The sequence below is a fragment of the Apaloderma vittatum genome, unplaced genomic scaffold, assembly GCF_000703405.1.
Source record: "Apaloderma vittatum isolate BGI_N311 unplaced genomic scaffold, ASM70340v1 scaffold10924, whole genome shotgun sequence".
Taxonomy (NCBI): Eukaryota; Metazoa; Chordata; class Aves; order Trogoniformes; family Trogonidae; genus Apaloderma; species Apaloderma vittatum.
This window is the reverse complement of record NW_009714365.1, coordinates 37,724-60,056: the sequence shown is the minus strand read 5'-3', so window position 1 is coordinate 60,056 and position 22,333 is coordinate 37,724. Positions and strand designations below refer to the sequence as shown.

The window sequence follows — 22,333 nt, the reverse complement described above, 5'->3', positions numbered from 1 at the left end:
TACAAGCACAAAAAATCTTCTTACACTTTTTTCATTTGGTAACTCTAAAACTCTTTGAAATTATTCTTTTCCCCCTCCGCATGTTACTGAATAAAATCCCTGCTGGTCTGAGAAGCATATGTGATTCAAGTTAAATTAAAAGGTCATTTTTATCTTTAAGTAGTAACTTTCAGAACATGAGTCACCCTTTGATAACTAGTGTGAATGAAAATTTGTAACTGTAATACCACATCTCCATTAGAGGTAGTAGTAAATCTGGAGACTGAAGCAAATGTGCACATAATCAAAAGTGGTTTTGAAAGAGTTTTGGCAGTTTCACTGAAAACTGTAGCTGACATAAATCCCTTAACTATCATGTCAGATGTTGCATTCATGTTGTTTTCTTGTGAAATATAGCAATGCTAAGTTTAGATTTTTACCCAATTTTCTGAAAAGCAATCAAAACGAATAATTGAACATTGAGAGGTTTTTAGGGGGGGACTGTTGGACTTGAGTTGGATTTGTTTGTTTGTTTACTTGTTTTAGAAAATCCAGTGTTTGCTTTGCAGACAGTTTCTGTGCATGGCAGAGGAGTAACTCAGTTTGAGAACTGCTAATGCGTTATTACTGAGCAACTCGCATAGGACAAAATTTTTCTCCATCAGTTGCTTATTTTGTCACATGGGATACATGACTCCTGTACTAGCTATTACCAAATAAAATTTTGTGTCACTTCAGAAAGGCTTTATTTCATGTTATGAGGCAGAACTATCCAGACAATATAAATCAGAATAACTCAGCTGAAGCCTTTGAAACTGTGTTGTCCAATTATCTGCAGCCTGCACAGGACCAGCTCTGTTCTCTTTTTTTCTCATGGGAAGGGTACTCCCTCACTGTCTCTCTCACACTCTTACACACACCCTTTTCTAAGTTTGCCATGCCTCCTCCTCCCATTGTCTTGCACCGTGGCAGCTTTTGTTCACGTTATCTGCCACCCCTCATGTGCATGTACAAAATGGTTTATTGAGCCCATGAAGTGTTGGGATGGATCCCTCCTCATTTGCAGTTACACATTTCCAGATGATGTACGGAATGGCCGAGGGTCATGCACAGCCGGTGGCATTATTTAAATTCCCTTCCTCCACAAGATTATGTCATGGCAACAAAACTCGGTTCTGCTGGCTGGAGGTGGGAAAAAACGGAAGCTCTAGGATTAAGTCAATTTGTGTTAGAATAACTTAATTAACAGCTAGCTGTACACATACCGCAGTGAGTAGACAGCAGGAGTTGTGCAGCAGTTGTGCAGCAGTGGGAAAAGGAGGGCAAGGACAGTCCCGCGTTGTCTGTGGCTAGAGAGCCCTGTCCTAAACTTGACAGCTCTTTCGCTCTCTGCTGACATTGTCAGCAACTACTGTTTCATGTATGGCATGAGAAAATGATGCATAATTTGCCTGATACTAAGCCTCTTTCAGATGATTCTGTAACTTAGCATCTGAGTTTTCTTTGAACTGTTTCTTGAACCAGAAAGCACATCCTCTGAAAGCTGTTTTATTGAGAGTGGGACTAAATAACTCATTCTAACATTCAGAGTACCACTAATGTATTTTCTAATTGTCTTGTTTAAAAAGAAAAAAATCACAACTACTGGGAAGCAAGACTGATTATTAAAATCAAGAGCTGTGCTGAAGGAAGGTTTTTAGAGCTCCAGCCACACCTAATTTGCAATTCGAGAGATCTTGTTCTCTTTTTTATATAGTAGGAGTGACAGCAACAAAGAGTGATATACGTAAGGGAACTGTGCGGGTAATATATGAAGCTAATGCCAGGCTAATAGGTAATTTTAGTCCAGCACCGACTCTGACCACTGCTCTGCCAGTAAAGTCAAGCAAATAATATATTGAAGCATTAAACCAATCTTGGAAGTAAATGACAACTCTGATTTTACAGAATCTGGAGGAGAAGAAAATCCACAACTCCTTAGTTTGGCATCTTGCAAAGCAAACAGCCTCAAGCACCATAGCAGACAGCAGATTCTTAAAAGCCGTTTCCCCACAACAGTGCTGCCTCTTTTCTCCACACGAGAGAAGTGTTGCTTATTTCTTTTATAGCAGTATTTTCTGTTTGCTTTATTTAAGAGACTAGCGCTCTTTCGCCAAAACCCAATAAAACAAAGCTAACCTTGAGAGCGGAGATTTCTAAAATGGAAGGTCTGTGTCCTACTTTCAGCAGACCCCTCCAATGCTGTGGATCATGCTCCAGCTGCACAGATTCCAGCATTTTGAAAAAAAGCCAATGTTATTTCAAGGAAAAATGAGATGATCAGTCCCAAATTGATGTGGCGGTTACTGCGGCATTGTGGACTGGTAGTTTTTTTCGGATTTTAGGTCCCATACAGAGATGTCTTTGTTCTCAGCTTATACAGAGGAAAATGTTTAAAAATATTTCTTTACCTGAGTAGCTAAGTCTATTTCCTGTTTCCAAGGAGAGATTGGCAGCTAATTGTAGAGAGGTACAGGTTTTCAGGAAGACAGGAAAGTAAATGCAAGCAAGAAATGAACTTTTTTCAGAAGAGTATTTTACAGTTTAGTTTGGCTACCAGTGTGTGAAGAGAGGAATGATTTCTGGGAATAGTTTTGTGGCTGTCAGCCTTTTGCCTACCATATTGTCAATCGAATTGTCACAGTTGAAGTTAGGCACATTTTTTTTATTTTTTTTTAAAGAAGGAATCAAGAAAGAAAGAAACATTAACCTCTCTTTAACCCTGAATGGCTAAAGACGGCACAGTTACTGCTAGCCTAGGAATCTGGCACCTGCTTCCTAAGAGCTATTGCATCTCATTTCAAGATATGCAAAAACATCTACATGCTAGATCAGGGCATCTGCTGTAGGATGTACTGAACTGAAATTGTATGAGGCTCATCTCCTTTCCAAAATCTCATTTGTTCTAATAATTGCTTTTGGGAAAGAATCCCACTTTGAAGTTTTGATGATTTTTCTTTGTTTCTTAATCGAAATGAAATCAGTTTATATACGAAAGTACCTTTCTGGGAGAAGCAGGCGGTGCTGCCAGTTATGTTCACTGCTAAGACCTGTGATCTTTATTTGAATGGATTATGTTGTGATAGATAGCTCTCTTCGTAGAAAATGAACTGTCTGACTACTTAGTTTGACTTTGCATTCATTTGCTTTTCTTTACAGGGACCATATTTATACTGTTGATATGGACACATCGCATACAGAGGAAATTTATTTTAGCAAAGTAAGTAGCTTTTATCATCATGCAGAAACCAAGGACACTAGAACAAGCTTCAAATAAATAGGAAGATGACATTGTTTGAAACAACTTTCCAACACTGCTGTAAAAACCTTAATAAGCAAGTAAGATGGTGTTGCTAATCATATTTGAGGAAAGCTAGACTAGCAATCATGTCCTCTGTGAATTTCTGATAAGTGATTTAGCTGGGCTGATAAGGAATGCATACTGAAACATAGTGAAGTCCCTGATGGAACATCTGTCAAACATCTATTCATTTATATTCAGCAGTTTTCTATAACAGCTATACTATCCCAATTAAGTATACTGAAACTTTCATCATAAAAGGCAAATGCTACTTACATATTTTCATGCACACAAATTTTATTCACTCAACCAAGTACTCACTAAATAAAATCTTATTATAATACCACTTTGTAGATGTGTTCACATTATCTCCATGAGAAGTTACATCCAAACTAAGAAGAGCTTTGGCTGCATTACCATATTGTATATTAACATAAAAATAGTAGCAATAATCTCTCTTCAGCTCCTTTGCATTGCATTCATATTGTGTAATATGTGCCAAACGCATCCTTAGTCCAGTAGAAGATCATGAGGATTTGGGCACTGGATGAATTCCACCATAGGACGGGGGAGTGTTTCTTTATAACTACAAACGATGCCGAAGATGAGCTTATGTCCAATTACTCATCAAAAAGTGAGGGCACAGTCTTGTAGTGGAAATAAATATTCATGGTAACTCTTTTAGCTTGGAGCTCTTCATGAATGCACAGTGCCTCGGTTTACTGATGGGAAACAATATCAGAACTATTGTGGCAATAGTGTCTAAGGTGTTACTGTCTCAGGCTATATGTTTTTAATCAGCCTATCACATTTGACCACTGCTGAAACTCGTCGCAAAAAAAAAAAAAAAAATCCAGGCTGGAGTTTACTTGTAAATGTTGTGGAAGAAGAGTGTTAGCAGATAAAGTCAGCAGTGTCTTGATAGGTGAAGGGATCTCTGAGCCTGTCTGCTGAATTGAAGTGGTAAGAATTACCTGAATTTGAATTCTTTGCTAATCTAAAAAGTCATCTTTCAGAAGACATATTTTGTTTAAATGGTTATTCTGATTTGCACAACAATATAAAATTAAAAGAAAAGAGCATCTAGTAGTTTTAAGAAAGGTACATGTGTTTTTGAAAGTTGACCTCTTGCTAAATTTTGTTGGTTTAGGCTTTAAAAAAAAGGATAGATTTCTAGCCTAATGAATAGATGGCAACACAAAATCAAGTGAATGCTCCGCATCACTGAGCTTTCACTGTTGTGGTGAATTAATCATGGAGAAAGGGTGCAGAAAGCTTTCAATAAATATATGTTCAACAACTAGTCTGCCCTAAGGGGCTTCTACTCCTGAAATCAAATGCAACCTCTAGGCTTTAACTGATCTCTTTCTTGATCCTTTCAGAAACTAACATGGAAATCTAGACAAGCTGATGTAGACACATGCAGAATGAAGGGAAAACATAAGGTAGGCAATTTTAATTTCTTCTGCATCTGCCACTTTAGTTTAGTTGCTTCACTATTATCTCAGGCTGCTGTCTGTGATGTGGAATGGATCATACCATTCACTTCTTGCCAGTAATTGCTTTTTCCATCAACTTACTGAAGGCTTTAATTTGCAAAAATAGTTTACTTTCAATGTGATAAAACGTTATTACACGAGCTGCAGCAATATCCTGAAATACTTAAAGCACTGAGAATTTTGGACGTAATGGGTAGTGTACTGATTTTGCTTACCAGTGCCTCAAGAGCTAAGTACTGCTGCCTGTTCTACTGCAGGAATTTACTGAGATGTTTATATAAAGCATCAGAAGGTGTGCATGGGTACAGTTTTTAAAGGATTGTTTCTCACACCAGTTTTACCCTACTGTAACCCTGTGACTAGCATAAGTAGTATCAGAATTAGATGCAGACTCCAATTCTTTACACCTACTTCTCCTTCTAGGTACAGATGCTTTATGCCAATACATTGCATTGGTGATCCTACTGTCTTACAGCAACATAGACGAGAAGATCAGATTTTTCACTCCTGAGGAAAACAAGATCTTTCAAACAAAATTCACCTATGTGAACAATAGCAAAAATCTGAGCTCTAATGTGAATATCGTATCTTAGTTTCTTTGTGACCATTTTTAACCACTAGAATATAAATCAACTGCATCTTCCTCATTGTCAGTTAAGCGTAGTTGAAATAAAGCCCAGAATATCACAGTGGCTACCAGCCAATTTCATTTTAGACGTGACAATGAAATATCACAGTATAAAAATAAATTCAGACACTCAAAAGGCAGTAGTTGAAATACTTTTTATTATTTTTCTTCAGGATGAATGTCATAATTTTATTAAGGTTCTCCTAAAAAGAAATGAGGATACACTGTTTATCTGTGGAACAAATGCGTTCAATCCTTCTTGCAAGAACTACAAGGTATGTGATCTGTTTGTGGGATTTCATTTATGCCTTGTCTTTATTTTGGGTTTACTGTGACTATGCTGGCAACAGCATGAGGTTGTCATTCAACAGTGCACCATTCTGTAGCATTTATCCTGACTTGTTTCAGTGCCACAAACCTCAGTGTTGATCGAGTTTCTGAGGACTGCTTGGATTGATTACCTAATTGTTTGCAACTCCTGCACATCAAGAGTTTATTGCCACTTTGCATTGCCCTCCATAGGTGCAGAGTCCTTCAGATCCCTGCTTGGGGATGCAGTCACTTCTCAAAAAGTTCCTCAGCTTGTCTCAGACATACACATCAAGTCGTAGACTGATGCTCAGGGTTACCTCTGGGGTAGCTTGCTTTAAAAGTCTCTATTGTGCTGTTCTTAATCCCAAAGCCAGTTCTCAAGGCGCTTGAGGGCTTAGCACAGCAAAACCTGAGATTAGTGTCAGAGACCCAGCAGATATGGAAGCAGTGGAGACACTATGGTATTGTACGCTGTAAAAGTGACTGACAGCAGATCTCCACAGGGAAAGGTACAGCAGGAAGAGATGTATTCCTTACTAGCTGGGGATCTGCAAAGCTAGAATTTTATCTAGAGCAGTGTGGAAAACTGTGCTGGTCCATGGATACTGGACATTGATTCCTTGACCCCAATTTCTTCCTTTGACATAGAGTGTCTCTGTTATCTGCATTTTAAGAGGGCCACATTATTCAAATATTTCCCACTTTCTCAGGCTTGCACGAGTATAATCAGGTATAACCACTCCAACAGTGGATGTCGCTGGAGTAGTTTTGACATGAATTTACTCAGACCCTTGATATCCAGACTCTGCTTTTCCAGGCACTGCTGTGTCCCACAGGTCATTTCTCATCCCTCTTCAGGAAAAAGAGAATTTAACTTTACTATTGTTGCTTCTGATAAAGTCGTGGCACAATTCTCATTCATTTCATTGGGTTCAGAGTTCCTGTAAAAAACACAGTTAAGATGTTAACATCCATTACTTCCTTAGCGGTATTTGTTGTGGCTGTTGCTCTTCCTTTTGGCAAAACTACTTTGCCTTGTTTAGCCATGGTGATGGCTGTAGTCTAAGAAACACAGGAAAGAAGTTCAGGGTAATCTTTTCTTTCAGTCTGTGGAGCAAGAATCAAATTAGAATAAAAATACAAGCCTGCATCACGGTAACTGTGTGGTACAGGTAGCTGTTCTGTTATCAGCTATTTCTTTTCTTCCTTTCCCTGCATCCTGCTCCAAGCATCCAATAAAGGTTCTCAGACTCAGTCCTGTATTTAGTCTTCCAGCAGTTTGTCGTGTTTATTAGCTTTTAATGCCATTAATGCAGCTAAAAGGTCTCAACCAGTGCCCTTGCTAGAAAGCTGTCTTTTAATCCAAATGCAGTTTTCCGTGGCATCCTGATGTGGGGGATTTATACGGCCCTCCATACCCTTACTGCAGGTGTTTCATTCCCTGTGATGCATGGCCTCTTCAGACTGCCTCACCTCTTGCTGAGCTGCGGAGGCTGGGTAGTGATGCCCGTGGGAGTCAGCAGAAGGTCTTTCCAACACCTGCTCTGGCTTTTCCTCCATGTGTTTCTGCATATAGAAATATGCAGAGAGAGCATATGTATGAATAGAGAGAGCACTGAAGGTGTGCCAAACAGAAAATAGGGATGTCCCTTCACCAGACCAATGGAAGTGTGGATGAGCCTACATTGTGGGTCTCAGTGTAATAAAAGTTGCTTAGGACTATAACTTGTTTCTTCTCACTATCGTGTGAAATGCTTTTCAGCCCTGGAGTAAGCACAACTAATTCCGTTTGGAATGGGTTTTAACAGGAGGGGGGCATGACAGAAAAGAAACAATGACAAATCGTCCACTGGAGTACTTAGGTGCTGTAAAATAAGAGCTAAAAGCTGATTCGAGTAGTTGATGGTGCTGGGTGGGTTATTTTTCATGCTTTGTAAATCCACACTGCATGTGATATACACAATATAAGCTGCTCAATTTACCTAAATATGCTAGAAATATTCTTATTCCCAATATATGGTAGTATAAGAATCTTTAAAGAGGTAAGAGCTGTGTCTTCCCCCTGTAGCTCGCTAAGCCCGCTTGAACTTAGTGTAAAGTGTATTTGTATATTTGTATATTTGTACCATTATCTGTGCCCACGGTGAATTTATTTCCCAGGACTTACGCTTAAGAGTCAGATTTTTCAATTCCTGCACAGATAATTCTTACCTGATAGTAAGAGGATTTCTCCATGACCCAGGCTCAACTGATACAGTAAGTCTTGGAGAGCATCCTTCTGAGTATGCAAATCAAGGAAGAGAGCACCACTGTTGAGACTAGAGCAGAAGGGTCTCTGGACTTCTGGGTGAAAAATGCACACACAGATAATTGTCCTAGTGTTGCTTCTTCTGACTGCTGTGGCTTGCAGTCTCTTCTGTGTATAAGAGCGCTTCTGTTGGATCACTGTTGAGGATAAATTTTGAATCCTTGCCAGAGCCACAGACCACATAGCTTGCTACAGTTCAACAGGAAGCTTGTGTACAGATAAAATATAGACTGAAGACTTTTGTAAAATGTGTTGGGGTAGGAGTGATTAGCTCCGAAGAGTGCCTGACTTTTTGGACACACTTTCTTCAGACTAATTTTATTTAACACCATGATTTTTGTCAGGTTTTTAATTCATAGTCAGCAACACAGTTAGAGAAAGGACCTTCCTCCCTGTCCTGAAAAGAGGGAACACTGTCATAAACCTCATTCTGGGTGAGAAGTTTTGTTTCTCTATCTGAGGATCTCCCTTTTGTTTTTCAGATGGATACCCTGGAGTCCCTGGGAGATGAGTTAAGTGGAATGGCCAGGTGCCCCTATGATGCAAAGCATGCCAATGTTGCATTGTTCGCAGGTAAAGTGGTGAAGAGAAACTTTTGCTTTATGTCCTGCACCCCAGGCTTGCCAGAGCACTGTATCTCTTGAGTCCAGAATGCCAAAATCTGAAAGGTGGTAAAGGCAGTGAATAATGACTAAAAATAGGGGATGTAAGGAAGTCACTAGCACAGAAGACTTTCCTTCTCTGGGATTAACTTCACTACCATAAACATTACCTGAAGCCTCAGTTTCCTGCTTCATTATTAGTCTTTCCTGGATTTGTGATAATGTGATGCCAGATCAGCGTGAGGCACCGTTTCTGGCAGCGTTCAGCTTCTGCAAAAGTCAAGAAAAGTCAAGACTCATGTGAACCTTAATGAGGAGCGGGCAGGATATGCCCTTTAACAACTCTAAGCTTAAGTTAACCTTAGTAGTAAAAGGAAGTTGGGGAACATGCTGTGATGTGACTTTTTCTAGATCTAGAAGGAAAGGGAAGGTGGCTTTATTTTAAAGCAGAAAAACGTCACAATGTGGTGTTACCAGCTGTTGTAGACAAATGAGAGAATTTTGTTGGTTAAAAATGACATATGCTGCATGCAAGTGTATACAGATAACTCAGACATCTACTACAATAGATAGAAAAAGAGTGAGTGCTTATTAATGGGGTTAATTTGGGCTGTTGATGCTGTGGTATTTTTGTACCTCTTGATGAATTCCTAATTAAATTGTTTTTTTATTGAACTTCTCCTAGTGTGAATCCTGCAGATCTTTTCTCAGATTTGGCTGTAAAATAGGTGGTAAAAATAGTACAGAAGTCACCCATGATAATGTCAAGACTTCCTCAGCAGATACAATGCTAGAAAGCAGAGGCTGGGTGCTCATGTGGAACTGCTGTTCCTCTGAAGGTTTAAGAGTATTTCAGCAGGTATTTGAGCTACTTTCAACTGAGTCTGTGGCCAAAGAGCTGCATTAAGCACTGCTGGTTTTGAGGCAGCATCATCTGCCTCACAAAGGAGAAATTTAGAGTAGGTTTTGCAATATTTTTTTTTGTTCTTAATGGTATAAATAAATGGGGCATTTTCTTTCAAAAATAAAGGTGGTGATGATGGTGGTGATATGTAATTACTTAATTAGAGTCAAAAGAATATAAATTAGAAATTCTCTGATTGTAGCAGGTAATTCATAAACGACAGAGAGATATGTTCAGAGAAAAGTTTCTCCCAGGTGGTGTTTCAGATTCCCTATCCTTAGGGCAGTCTGAATGACCTTTTGAAAGGGCCTTTCTCACTATAATCCCCAAGAAAACATTTATGACTAACCTAATGTAAACATCTACCTTGAATAGATCTTAAGTTTGGTAAGATGACTCCCAGTCTGTCACTGAAGAAGTCCTCGCATTATTTGAAAATAAAAAGAGTATTTATAGAAATTATCATACTTTTACATGATGATTCAGAATAAATTCAATACTTTCCAGATAAGTTCTTGTAGAACGTACCCAGTCAATCTGCTAACTTCAGAAAATCACTATTTGATATGCCATACATACTGATACTCATGATAACTTCCCAGAGCGCAATTTCAGAGCAGTTTAGGGCACTAATCTGGCTCATCTGAGTCTGTTTGGTGCACTTACGTGAATATGGCTCTTTTTGCAGGCTATAGCTGTTATATTTGATATGTATGAATTGTAATCGGTCATGTGGTGTTCAGGAACTTGACAGGAAAGAAAATAATGTGTGATTGTATGAACATGAGTTCATACATCCACATCTAAGTGATTCACCTTTTTATTATTTTTTTAAAATCGATTTTAGTATCTGCATTTTTTTGTAATTTTTTTATGGTTTTGCTAAGAAAAAAAATAATTTTTATAATAGATGAATAATAATAATTGTGGGGTCCAGAACAAAGAGTAAAGTCCTGCTAATGAAAGACAGGCTGATTTTTAAACCTTGAGCTGAAATTAAATGTTATCTGTAAGTTCAGTGAGGAGAGCCTGACCAATAGAAACCTCTCTGCTTTGTCCTGAGTATGTCCCCATTTCTGGTGCCTTCAAGGCCCAGCACCCAGTATAATCTCTGGGAAATAACATGTAGGCCTTTCTGTTTTTCCCGTAGGCACAACAGAGACATGAGTTGCTGACCTTGTGCTTAGATACTTATGCTCCTACCAGACATTGATTACAAGATCTGTCTCATACCCGAAAACAGCCCTGTACAGTTTCCATGACCCACAAACAGATTAGACGAGAGATATAATTTCAAAATGTTGGAGTTCATGCTTTTGCCTCCTGAGAGTTTTGCATCTTTTGATTGTCCTTGGGTCCCCATTTTGTAGACCCTATTTTATTGCTTGTTCTCCAGTTCTTTAAGTGAGGGGCATGCATAATTCATGCAGGAAATGCTTAAAACACATTTTAGAAAAGAAACGTAGGCTGACAATCCTCCTCCATCTCACTTCATCCCTGTTTCGCCTGGACTCCCTGCATTCATTTTTTGTTAGTGATCTTTGGCAGAGGAGAAGCACTCTCAAATGGAGAAATCTGCGTAAGTGTTGATTAGCTGACAGTCCCCAAGACCTGTCTGGTTTGCCCTCCCGGTTGAAACTAGCAATTCTGTCATGGCTTCCCTATATTTATTTTGCTCACATATGTTGGCAGAATTTAAGAGCGTTGAACCAAGGGCGTGTGCAGGGAAACTGGATAGGGTAGTTCAGTATGACTTACCTAAACTGGAGAAGAATTACTCCATAAGGTTTCTTCCACACCATCCCACTGAAATTACCCTTTTAAAAACTAGTGACTGGCTCGTTCAGTGCTCAGTCCCATTTACCTAGCTGGATTTTTTTCCCTTCCATGTTCCCAAGGAGATTGTAATGGTTTTGTCTGCCCCATCTCATTTGGCTGATAAGAGAAAGCAATTATATTATTTCTAATGCTGCTCCCCTCTTGCTTTTTCTTTCCTTCCTCCCCAGAGGGAAAGCTGTATTCTGCCACAGTGACCGACTTCCTTGCAATAGATGCAGTCATATACCGGAGCCTTGGAGACAGCCCAACTCTGCGGACAGTTAAACATGACTCAAAGTGGTTGAAAGGTAGATAGACAAACAAAACGAAAAAAGCGGCATCTCTGATGAGAGTCTTGGATTCCCGACAGACCACTCTGTCATTTCGTTTCACCAATGCTTTCTGGCAGAAAGAAGGGAACTAAATTACATCTCTTGCTTACACTGATCTGTTTATCTCTTTCTCTCTTCTCCTGACCCCAAGTTACTGGACCTGACAGAAACTGTGAGCATAGTAGATAAGAATATATATACCAGCAAGCTTTCCAAGCTGAAATCCATCAGTTTGCAGCTGTTGGATATAAAGGTTGGAACTTGCAGGGCTCGGTGTGCTTGGGCTGTGTTTGAAAATATTCCTACTCCAGGACTGTGTTATATAACAGTAAAGGCTTCATGAAGTGTAGAGGGTTTGTCTTGTAACATTAAAATTCATCAATGAAAATAAATTTATGGGAATACCTCACGAAGCATTTCTTTTATGGTTCTTAGGGACTGTACAGCTGCCATTGAATTAGGCAATCTCTGTTGCTCTAAATACCCTCATTGTTAAGAACAGTGCTGTTTAGCTTCATGTAGGCGTTATGAATAGTTAGCATTTGGAGTGATTTTAACAGCGAGCAAAGCCATGGCTTGAAGTCTTTTTCTGCATGCAGAAATGTTTTGCCAGGTGTCGACTTTAGCTGTCCCACTTTGCTTGCTGCTACAGACATGTGTGGGCAGAAACAGTTACATAGATTGTTATTCCTTCTACGTACAGCCTGCGTGCCATAAAGAGCACTGCTTGGACACCTCAGGCGTACCGTTATATATTCCCTCTTCACCTTTCCTCGTACTCCACGCAGAGCAGGCATTTTTAGTGGCAGACACACAACTACCCTTGCAGTGACGTTGCACAGGCTTGTCGGCAGCTGTCTTGTCCCCAAACTGATTTTTCTGCAGTGGCAATGCTGCTAGTTCTGAAAACTGAGAAAATTTGCCTACTGCAGGCATTTCACCTTTTGATGTTTATTGTGAATGTGTTTGGCTCCTCTTTGCATGCTGTACATTGTACATGATGCCTAAATAGGATGTCTTGATTTTTTTCTCTAGAACCATACTTTGTCCAGGCAGTGGACTATGGCAATTACATTTACTTCTTCTTCCGGGAAATCGCAGTGGAGTACAACAGCATGGGAAAGGTAAGGGCAAAAGCATTGCCTGGAATGACTTTGCCAGATTCAGGAGGAGGAAAACATATGCTATTCCTGGACCAATGCTGTTAGGAGTGACCTTGAAATGAGAACCATAAATCATGATGACAAGGTCATAATTTTGAGAATATTCCTATCGCTCAAGCCAAAAGGTTGGTCGGAGTGAAACATTGCACTGTCTTTAAAGGAAACAAGGTGGTTTCTTACAGTGACATTTTATGCTGGGAACTCTTTCTTCAAATCATAAAAAGCACAAGGCAAATGTAGCTCATTCAGCATAGTAGTTGATAGTTTAAAATAGATTCCAAAGCAGGGAGATATTATTCTTTAAGAAATCTGAATTAGAGTGCTGAGTAAACAGGAGCAGGAATTCTGTGCTCCGCCATTCTGCAAAGAATAATTAAACACTTTCTGCATTTTTGCTAAATTCACAATAGCTTTCTGACTAAGCAGTCAGAAAAGCTGACCAAGGTCACAAAGGTGGAGGGCAGGAATAAAAGCCCAGCAAGATTTGCATAGTTTTTAAGTGCTGAAAACACAAGAGTCAGAGCAGGCAGCGTGGGTTGCAGGGATTGTGAGTATAAAATGTGCTTTTGTTTGGGGAAATAGAAAGCTAAGCAGTCTGTATGGAAATGAGTTTTATATGGGTTGAGAACAGATCTCCTGAAGGATGTCTGTATAGTAAATGCCACAGCCTTATCTTTTATAGCACACTGTTCCAAAGCGGAGTTTTTCTCAGTTTCATATTTGTCACAGATTATGGAAACATGGGATTACATGAAACACCTTGCTGTGTTACTCTAGATGTTTTAAAAAAAAAAGCCAGAGTTCCAACGAAGTCTTTTAGTTCAAACAAACAATTTTCTCCGTTATTTTTGCTCTACTCCTTTCAGGTAGTTTTTCCAAGGGTTGCTCAGGTTTGCAAAAACGACATGGGAGGATCTCAGAGAGTGCTGGAAAAACAGTGGACTTCCTTTCTGAAGGCTCGTCTGAACTGCTCAGTTCCTGGCGATTCGCACTTCTACTTTAACATACTGCAGGCAGTTACAGATGTTATCCATTTCAATGGCCGAGATGTTGTTTTAGCAACCTTCTCCACTCCATATAACAGGTAATAGGCGCAATAAGCTTTTACCTTCTCTTTCCTTTATGTTTTTGCTTTTCACTGCAGTTTCTTTTTACTTTATGAAGATTCAAGAAGTGATTGCTCATACAGTATAATTATTATGTACCATGCACTTACTGATAGTTTGTGTTTCATTTTAAATTACCCTAGTATTGCTTACTGCATTTTATCTCTTGATAATTTAGAGCAGCTTTCAGCCATTTAGTATCTGGACATGTTCCTTGGAACGTTTATTTTTTACATGGGAATCATTCAGACCCACCACCAAGAAGTTTCGGAGTGTGTAACTTGCAGAATGCTATTCCAAAGAGAAAATATGATTTATTTATTTTTTTCCCTCACAAGGGACGTCTCTCCTATTTATATCTAAACACCCAAGAATCATTTTAGCACCCTTGCCCTTTATTTCATGCGTCTCTGCTGTCTTTTGCATTTTCTCCTGGGAGACTCAAGATCCCAAGCTGTCCTGCTGGCTGGGGAGAATGGTCTCCAGAACACCTGTATGTTATTGTTTGCTTGATTTTCCAAGAGCATCCGTCCATCTGCAAAGAATTTATTGCTATTATACATTGTAACATGTTTCTCCAGAACTTACTAGAAGAATAACTGTGTTTAATTATGGAGCTCTCGAAGAGAAGTTAAAAAAATATCAACATTCTAATTAAAAAATATATTGCTGTTTCACGGAGTAAGATTTGAGCTGAAACTCGTTTGGTTTTGCTGTATACTCACCATCTCTTGTTAAAACATCACCTCAGTGAGTTCGTGCACAGAAAGGACTTCAGATGAGAGTAAGCCCAAGCCTGTAATATATAATCACTGCTTTTGACATAAAAACAATAGGAATGGCAATGGAGTAATTATGCCACCAACAAGGAATGTAGGCTTAAATTAAGATTATCTCATTTTATGCAAACTGTATTAATAAAAATAAGTGAAGAAACAAAGATTCAGCATCAGAAAATAGGTAGTGTCTTGAAATTATCTCAAAATTGAGATTGTCCTCACACTCTGATAGTATTTCCTGTGGTGTGTCATGAATAATACGTTTCCTTAACCTCTGAATTCTAAAATCTAAGTACTCGATGTCAAAATCAAGTTATTGTTTTGTAGGCCTCACTTTTTGCCAGACATTAAACGTGGTAGGAAGGTGCAAGGCTTGAAGACACCTCGTTAACAAACCTACCTCTGACATGGACGTACCTCTCTTGTTCCTGCTCCACTGAGAAAAAGCAGTGACAAGTACGTTTGATCTCTGGAACAAAGCTTCCTCCTCGAATGAGCTGTAAGAGATTCCACAGTGTAACCTGAGGTCGTCCAGAGTAGGAGCTGTTGATGGTTTGGAGTCCAGCGGTTGGGAGATGACTTGACTGTGGCCCACAGTACTCCATCATTGTGGCTTTATCACACTGTGAACCAGCAAACTGCCATTCTCAAGAGTAAAAGCTGTTGCAGTCTTCTCATTGCAGCAGTCCTTCCATCACTGCATAGTTACATGTTGAGCACAGGTCTCGGTGCTTTTAATTCTGTATAGCACATGTCAAGATTTTAAGGGTGTTATTTAATTCAGAGCTTAGTTCAGCGAAGTGCAAAGTCTTCTCGCTAGAGTGTGTCTTGAGGTGTCTTTTGGGCTGAGGTCCTCCCAACTCTTACATTGACATACATGTGGCTGCCTCCATTTAAAGCTCTTACTGCGTAGTTTGAGATTAATATAGAGCTTTGAAGTTTCCTGGCATATAAAACCACAGTCTGTGGAGATCAGAATAAAAGTGGCTACCAACTTGTTGTTTCCTTCAGTGATAAGCATTTTGAAATCTTTTAATATTCAAACAGGTTTTTTCCTATCAATTTATCTACCCTAATGAGTTTAGTTTTATTCTCTGTGACAATATTATAGTTCCTAGTAGCTAAAAGCAGGATTCAAAGCCTCAGCCAGCTAGGTTCGTGCTATTTACTTGATAAAATCAGGCACTGGAAGTCAGACATGAATACAGTGGTTCATGTGTGAAAAAATGAAAGGTGAGTAATTCATGCTTTCAAGTGACTGACCATGAGAAACCCCTAAGCCTTTCAGAAAGTATGTAGGTAAGGATATAATTATGTTTTAGGCAATGTTATCATGCAGTTGCATGCAAATAATCAAAAAGTTTAATTTTACAACTAAAAAAAAGATCTAAAAAAAAGAAATTGGATTGCTTCTGTAAGCTCTTTACATCGCATTGAGTTAAGCATAGTTAACTCACTTCTGTTGAGAACACTTGCTGAAGATAAGGCTGTGGGCAGACGGGGTAATATCGTGTAATGCTAGGTCAATGGCACCTAACAGCATGCTCTTAGGATGCTGCAGTCAACTTCTGAACTGTCTGCAGTGTATTTTCGAAGCACAACAGGTGGTGTGACCAAAAGATGTTTGACCTAGAAGAGCTCTGATAGTGGGCTCAATAGTGGGCTCTGAACGAGACTGTCTATTACTCCTCATGCATGGCCAGTGGTATTCCAGGGTTTCCCAAAATATCGCCCTGGTTTCCCAGATTCTTTACCTTCTTGAAGATCATTACAATAACTTCTTTCTAGAGAGGCTTTGAAACGAATTCTACTGGCAGGAGCTGTCTGGTGATTGGTATATTTCAGGCTTTTCCATGGAACTGGCTTTTCCTGTCAGTATTCAGAGGTTACAGAGTTCAGGATTGAGTAGCCTGTGACAGGAAGACTTCTATATACAGCATATTTTTCACTCGAGATTTTATGCATAACTGTAGAATGAATAACAATTTCGGGGAAATGTCACTTTGCAGCATTCCTGGCTCTGCAGTCTGTGCCTATGACATGCTCGACATCGCCAATGTATTTACTGGGAGATTCAAAGAACAGAAGTCTCCAGACTCCACGTGGACACCAGTTCCTGACGAACGAGTTCCCAAACCCAGGTATGTTTCATGTATAGTGGTACTGTTCTGTTCCTGCATGCAAAACAGTGGTTTTTGATGATTTCAGCAGCCTTGTAAGGTGCAGATACAATTGAAGATAAATGTTGTAGCTGTAAAATAGAAGTTGAGTTGCATTTGGGTCTAAGGTATGCAAGTGTGAATTTTTCCACAAGATTTATGTAATGTGAATCAGGCCAATGTCAGATCCACTTGGTCAGAATAATCTATCACTTAAGAGTGGTATGAGTTTGACATTTGTTGCAAACTGGTTCAGTAATGGGTGTATCTCATTAGGAAGCCTGTACCAGTTCTGCAGTTTGCTGTTCTGCAGGTTACTTGCAATTTATGCGACAGAGAGAAAGCATCCTGGGGAGCCGAAAGCAGCATTCCATCAAAATGGAGATTCGGTTTACCTCATTCCTCCTATGCGTTGTTTTCCCTGCTTCCACGTCCCTCCTGTTTGCATGTGGCTCCTCTATTACTCTCTCTTCATATTTCCTACATGTTTTCATTTTGTACAAGTTGCTGTTGACAGCCACTTGTTAACTCATGTATGCCAGTGGCATTTTGCTCTGAGAGTATGAGATGAGTGTAGGTAAAGCAAATTCATTTATCTCAGTCAAGCTCTACCACTTTCATATATGTTTTACACTGTTTGTCATATCTTACATAACTTCAAAACACAGCTGAAGCTCTGTGGTGGCAACGGAGCTTCTGCCTAAATCCAAATCTGGCCCATCATGTTTTGGAATTGCCGACTATAGTATTTCTGTGCTGTTTTTATTCTGAAGTGATCACTCACAAGAAGAGCCTGGAGGTGACAGGAAAATCTGGTAAATGCTATGTCTGGTTTTGGCCTGAGTCTTAGTAAGGCACCTGCTAGCACTGTTGCTGGATTTTCTTCTCCTTTTTGCAATGTTTCAACAACTTGCTGACTTGATGGGCTGCCTTGGTACTGGAGGGCTGCATGAGGGCTCCAAGGCTGTTTGTTTGGAACTTGCTCAGATAGAGAGTATTGGCAGGGAAGGGGCAAAGGAGAAAGAGAAATCTTCTCTTTCAGTGGGAAGGAGGAAAAGAAAATTGCATTATGAGTTTCTGTGATGAGCCAATAACAGACTAACAGTTACAATGAAGGTGAGGTAAAACTTCTAGTCGTAAGCTGCAGGAGATAGCATGAACTGACTTAATGAACGCTGTTTTGTGTAACATTTGGCCATCAATCTGCTTAATAGAAATAATCATTACTTCTAACTCATGTTGAAATGCATGAGGGGCATAAGACACCTTTGAAATAAGGTCGTTTTTGTTTGGATATCTCAGTGTGGTGCTGAAACGTTAGAGTTCCTATTGATCTTAGCATTTCTCAGCAACATACTGGAGCCTTTCATGAGCCTCACTTCCCTTTTTGGCCAAGGAGCACAGCAGGTTTTGTTTGGTTTTATGTTTACTTGATTAAACCAGTTTCGAGATTATAACAGGATTAATCCAATCATGTGATTAGGATTTAGGAGGAAATAGGCCGATTAGATGTACAGGAACCCTAGGCACCACAGTGCCAAACGGCGTAGGCTGCTCTCTAGAGTTCCCTGGGAATGTCACTTTATGAATCATTGCCCTTGCAATGACCCAAGATGCCCTTGTTTTCTCCTTCTTCCGCTCTGTTCCTAGTTGTGTATGCGGCTCCAGGACAACTGAAATATTTTGGATGCGAAGAGGCAGAGCACAGAGTCTCTGCATGTAGTGTTCTTTGTGCAGCTATGTGGGACCAGACTCATTGACCAAGCTAGTCTCCTCCAGTCCCATGATACCTTCACGTATCACAGTTAACTACCTATGATTTGAGCATTTATCTAAGTCTGACTGACAAACATGATAGGACCAGGAATATATTTTGTTCAAGATGGCATTACTCCGTTTCTGTCAATGGCTCTACCCATGTCAGAGCAGATGAAAATGGGATACTGCAGCGTTTCTATGAGTGGGTGGTCCATCTTCCCGTTTCCTGTTGCCTCAGAAGCTTGAAGAATCATAATTCTCTAGGAAATGGGATCAAATGAACCTTTTGTTGGAGAAAATAACCCACAAAACATCAATAACAGGCAAAGCATTTTGCTGATTTCTCTGTAGAGATTACCTGTCCACACAAGAGGGTTAGGTTACTTCTGAGGAGCAGGGCAGATTTTAGGAATAGAGTGAACAAATTTCCATTTGAGTTATCAGAGAACGGTTAGATAACATCTCAATGAAAGTCCTCACTGAGCTTCCATGCTTAAAATCATCTCACCTATATTGTAAGCAGGGTAAAACCAATGTTTACATGGATTCTTGCTGGGTTGTCTTCTCCAATAGCCCACTTTCTACCAGACAGGACTGAAAGCAGCATTCTTTCACATGTGATAAAAAAAATTAACTTCTTTCTATATCTTAGGGATTGCTTTTATTCCTGGAGAGAGCAGTCAACTAGGCAAGCTGCAGATCAGAAAGGAACTTTGTCAGTGGTCAGCATCAAGCCAAATGCACGCTTGCAGTGATTAGGTTCCATGTGAGCCGGTGGACTACAAACTGTGTATGTCACACTCCTGCTAAAGAAGTGTCTTTGTGATTTTAGGTGACGTGTTAAGTCTTTTTGAGTGGAGGACAGAGCAGGATTTTAGGCTTCCCCTGAGGGGCTAAACAAGTCTGCTAGACTTTTCAGTCCTCCATTTAAACTCTTGTAACGCGCATCATGTTTCACTGAGGGCCTCATTACAAAAGGAGATTTGCACTAGGCATAAAATAAGTGTTCTGGCTTTACCCTCTTGTTTTATTTAGGCCCGGTTGCTGTGCTGGCTCTACATCGTTAGAAAAATATGTAACCTCTAATGAGTTCCCAGATGATACTCTGAACTTCATCAAAACACATCCACTGATGGACGAGGCTGTACCTTCCATTGTCAATCGACCTTGGTTCCTGAGAACAATGGTCAGGTATGTACCTCCAAGTGGACTCTTGTCCTCGTCATAGCTGTCAGGTTGTGCTAATGGTCTTGCTCAGAAAACTCAAACTCTGTAAACGTCCTTGGTGTTCTGGGCGTGAATCCAGCTAGGAGTGGTGGCAGTGCTGAGCAGATGCTGAAGCACTCCCTGAGCGATTTTCAAGATAGGAAAAAACCTTGGTCCTTTCCAGTCACACTCTGCCGAAACCGGATCTTGGAGGAAATGCTGTGTGGGGAAGGTTGACCTGCCTGTTGGCTTACGGGTCAGTGTTTGAGACAGCTCTGTAGAAAACATTGGACAAGGATCAGCACACAGCCTAGGGATATGTACACAGGATACAAACATGTCTGCCAGGATGTGTTCACAGGATATGAAGATGTCTGTCAGAATATGTATTGGTATGTTTTAGTGTTTACAGAAGTATACAGGCAGAAGTAATCACATAATCTGTATCCTTTCTATGGCAACAAGAGAAAAATAATAATGAAGAGATTTGAACAAAGACTCATAAATCAGCAGGCTTCAAACACCCTTCCTATGAAAATACATTCCCACTCCTTGCTGTGGTCACTATACTACTTATCTACCCTGCAGTTGTGAACAGAATAATGTGACTAACTTTCGCTGTATTTTCCTCTCTTCCTCCGTGCAAGGGTAGAGTTTTGTGCCAGGAAGTGTTTAGCTCTGGAAGGGTCTGGCTTAGTTTTAAGTAATATATCTTCTGTCAGGTTTTATGTCAGGTTCTGTACCTCCAACCAAAGAAAAGAGCAGCAAGTTCTGCAGAGCACTTTCCTTTGATTGCCAGTACCAGACAACAGGTACCAGACCTCCAGTACTCATTTTCAATAAATTGTGTCATGCCAGGATTTAATATTATCTCACACTGAACTTACTTAGTGGCAGCTGTTGTGATTATTTTTACTGAGGTAAAATGATGTTTAGTTACTCACTATTGCACTGGCATAGCTTTTCTTGCCAAAAAAAACCCCTCAAATCAATGCTTTTACTGTGACAGAGCTTGAAATTAAAAAAAAATCAAAATCACTGTGCTGATTTTCTTTCCTTGCCTGAAGAAGTCACCAGGCTAGCAGTTTGCTTTTGATGGTAAGGATAATTCCTAAATGGCCTCAGACTCTTAGCATCCCTTCCGCTTTCTGCTAACACCTTCTGCTAGTTATTGAACATACGGACATGCAGACAAACACACAAAAATTCCCTATAGTTTAGGGAGCCAAACTAGTATGTTCTGTGTTGACTTATAGGGTTATTCAGCTAGGAAAAGTGCTTAAATACGGTATATGGTCATTAGAGGGCTACCACTTGGTTTTGTGAAGTGGAAAAAGTGATAAAATAAATGGCAATCTAATCCCTAGTGATGCAAAGTGCCATATTGTTATTCTAGATACCGCCTAACCAAAATTGCTGTGGACTCTGCTGCCGGGCCATATCAAAACTACACCGTGGTTTTCTTGGGATCAGAGAAGGGAATCATCTTGAAGTTCTTGGCACGGACAGGAAACAGTGGTTTCCTAAATGACAGCCTTTTCCTGGAGGAGATGAACGTTTACAATCCTGAAAAGTGTGTATCTTGATTCTTTGTACTCATATATGGGTGACTTTGAACTTCCAATTTCCCAGAGAGTAGGTTGTCCCACGAAAGGGAAGTAGTTAGAGAAGCCAAGTTTTCTGAGTAATTTTAAATTGTTTGGGGAGGGGATGTCTGCTTATCAGTCTCTACATTGCAATAAGATATTTTTTATTCGGTATGTGTAGAAAGCAGCCCATCCTGTGCAGCAGTTGATGGATAATTAAAAGTGAAATTGTGCAAAGGAAGATTAATTTTCTAATCCTATGAAAAAACCTGATTCCTCTCCAAATAACTCAACAACCAACAACCTACTCTCCAAGGAAAATTTCCCACATTTCAGCCTTCCTCAAATATGCCTAAGGGGCCTTTGAAGTGGGTCATAATCGTGCAGAAATTTCAGCTACTTTGAGTGCTGGAGAAGAATAAACACAAAAAATGAAGGGCACTCAGAAAGCTTGTCTGGTGTGCCGTCTCTCTCCACTTCTTATTCCCTTACTCCATGCATTTTTAATACTTGCTTATATGTCTGTCAGTGTTTTTAGTGGCTATTGTATGTGCTTTTTCCTTGGCTTGTTCAATTCTACTTTTTTCTGGGTTTGTTTGTGGGAGTTTTGGGGATTTGTTTTTTTTTTTTCCAGCTTGAGAAATCATTCCATTTTCATCTGGTTTCCCAGCAGAACTCATTTACAGCTTTATCTCATGATTTTATCAAATCAGGTGCAGCTACGACGGTGTGGAGGACAAACGTATCGTGGGCATGCAGCTTGACAAGCCCAGCAGCGCCCTGTACGTCGCCTTCTCCACCTGCGTCATCAAGGTTCCCCTGGGACGTTGTGAGCGTCACGGCAAATGCAAAAA

The 22,333-nt window shown here is 39.9% G+C and overlaps 1 protein-coding gene across 1 annotated transcript in view; it reads left to right on the top strand.

Annotated features, from left to right (window-relative positions):
* Window positions 1-22,333, top strand: part of SEMA6A (sema domain, transmembrane domain (TM), and cytoplasmic domain, (semaphorin) 6A) — a 60,247-nt gene that overhangs the window by 4,848 nt on the left and 33,066 nt on the right. The window contains exons 3-13 of the mRNA XM_009868739.1: window positions 3,178-3,238; window positions 4,702-4,764; window positions 5,620-5,721; window positions 8,549-8,639; window positions 11,579-11,698; window positions 12,758-12,846; window positions 13,752-13,969; window positions 16,780-16,911; window positions 19,723-19,878; window positions 21,290-21,466; window positions 22,193-22,333. Of these exons, the coding sequence (XP_009867041.1) occupies window positions 3,178-3,238; window positions 4,702-4,764; window positions 5,620-5,721; window positions 8,549-8,639; window positions 11,579-11,698; window positions 12,758-12,846; window positions 13,752-13,969; window positions 16,780-16,911; window positions 19,723-19,878; window positions 21,290-21,466; window positions 22,193-22,333 (1,350 nt within the window). The remainder of the gene's footprint in view (window positions 1-3,177; window positions 3,239-4,701; window positions 4,765-5,619; window positions 5,722-8,548; window positions 8,640-11,578; window positions 11,699-12,757; window positions 12,847-13,751; window positions 13,970-16,779; window positions 16,912-19,722; window positions 19,879-21,289; window positions 21,467-22,192) is intronic.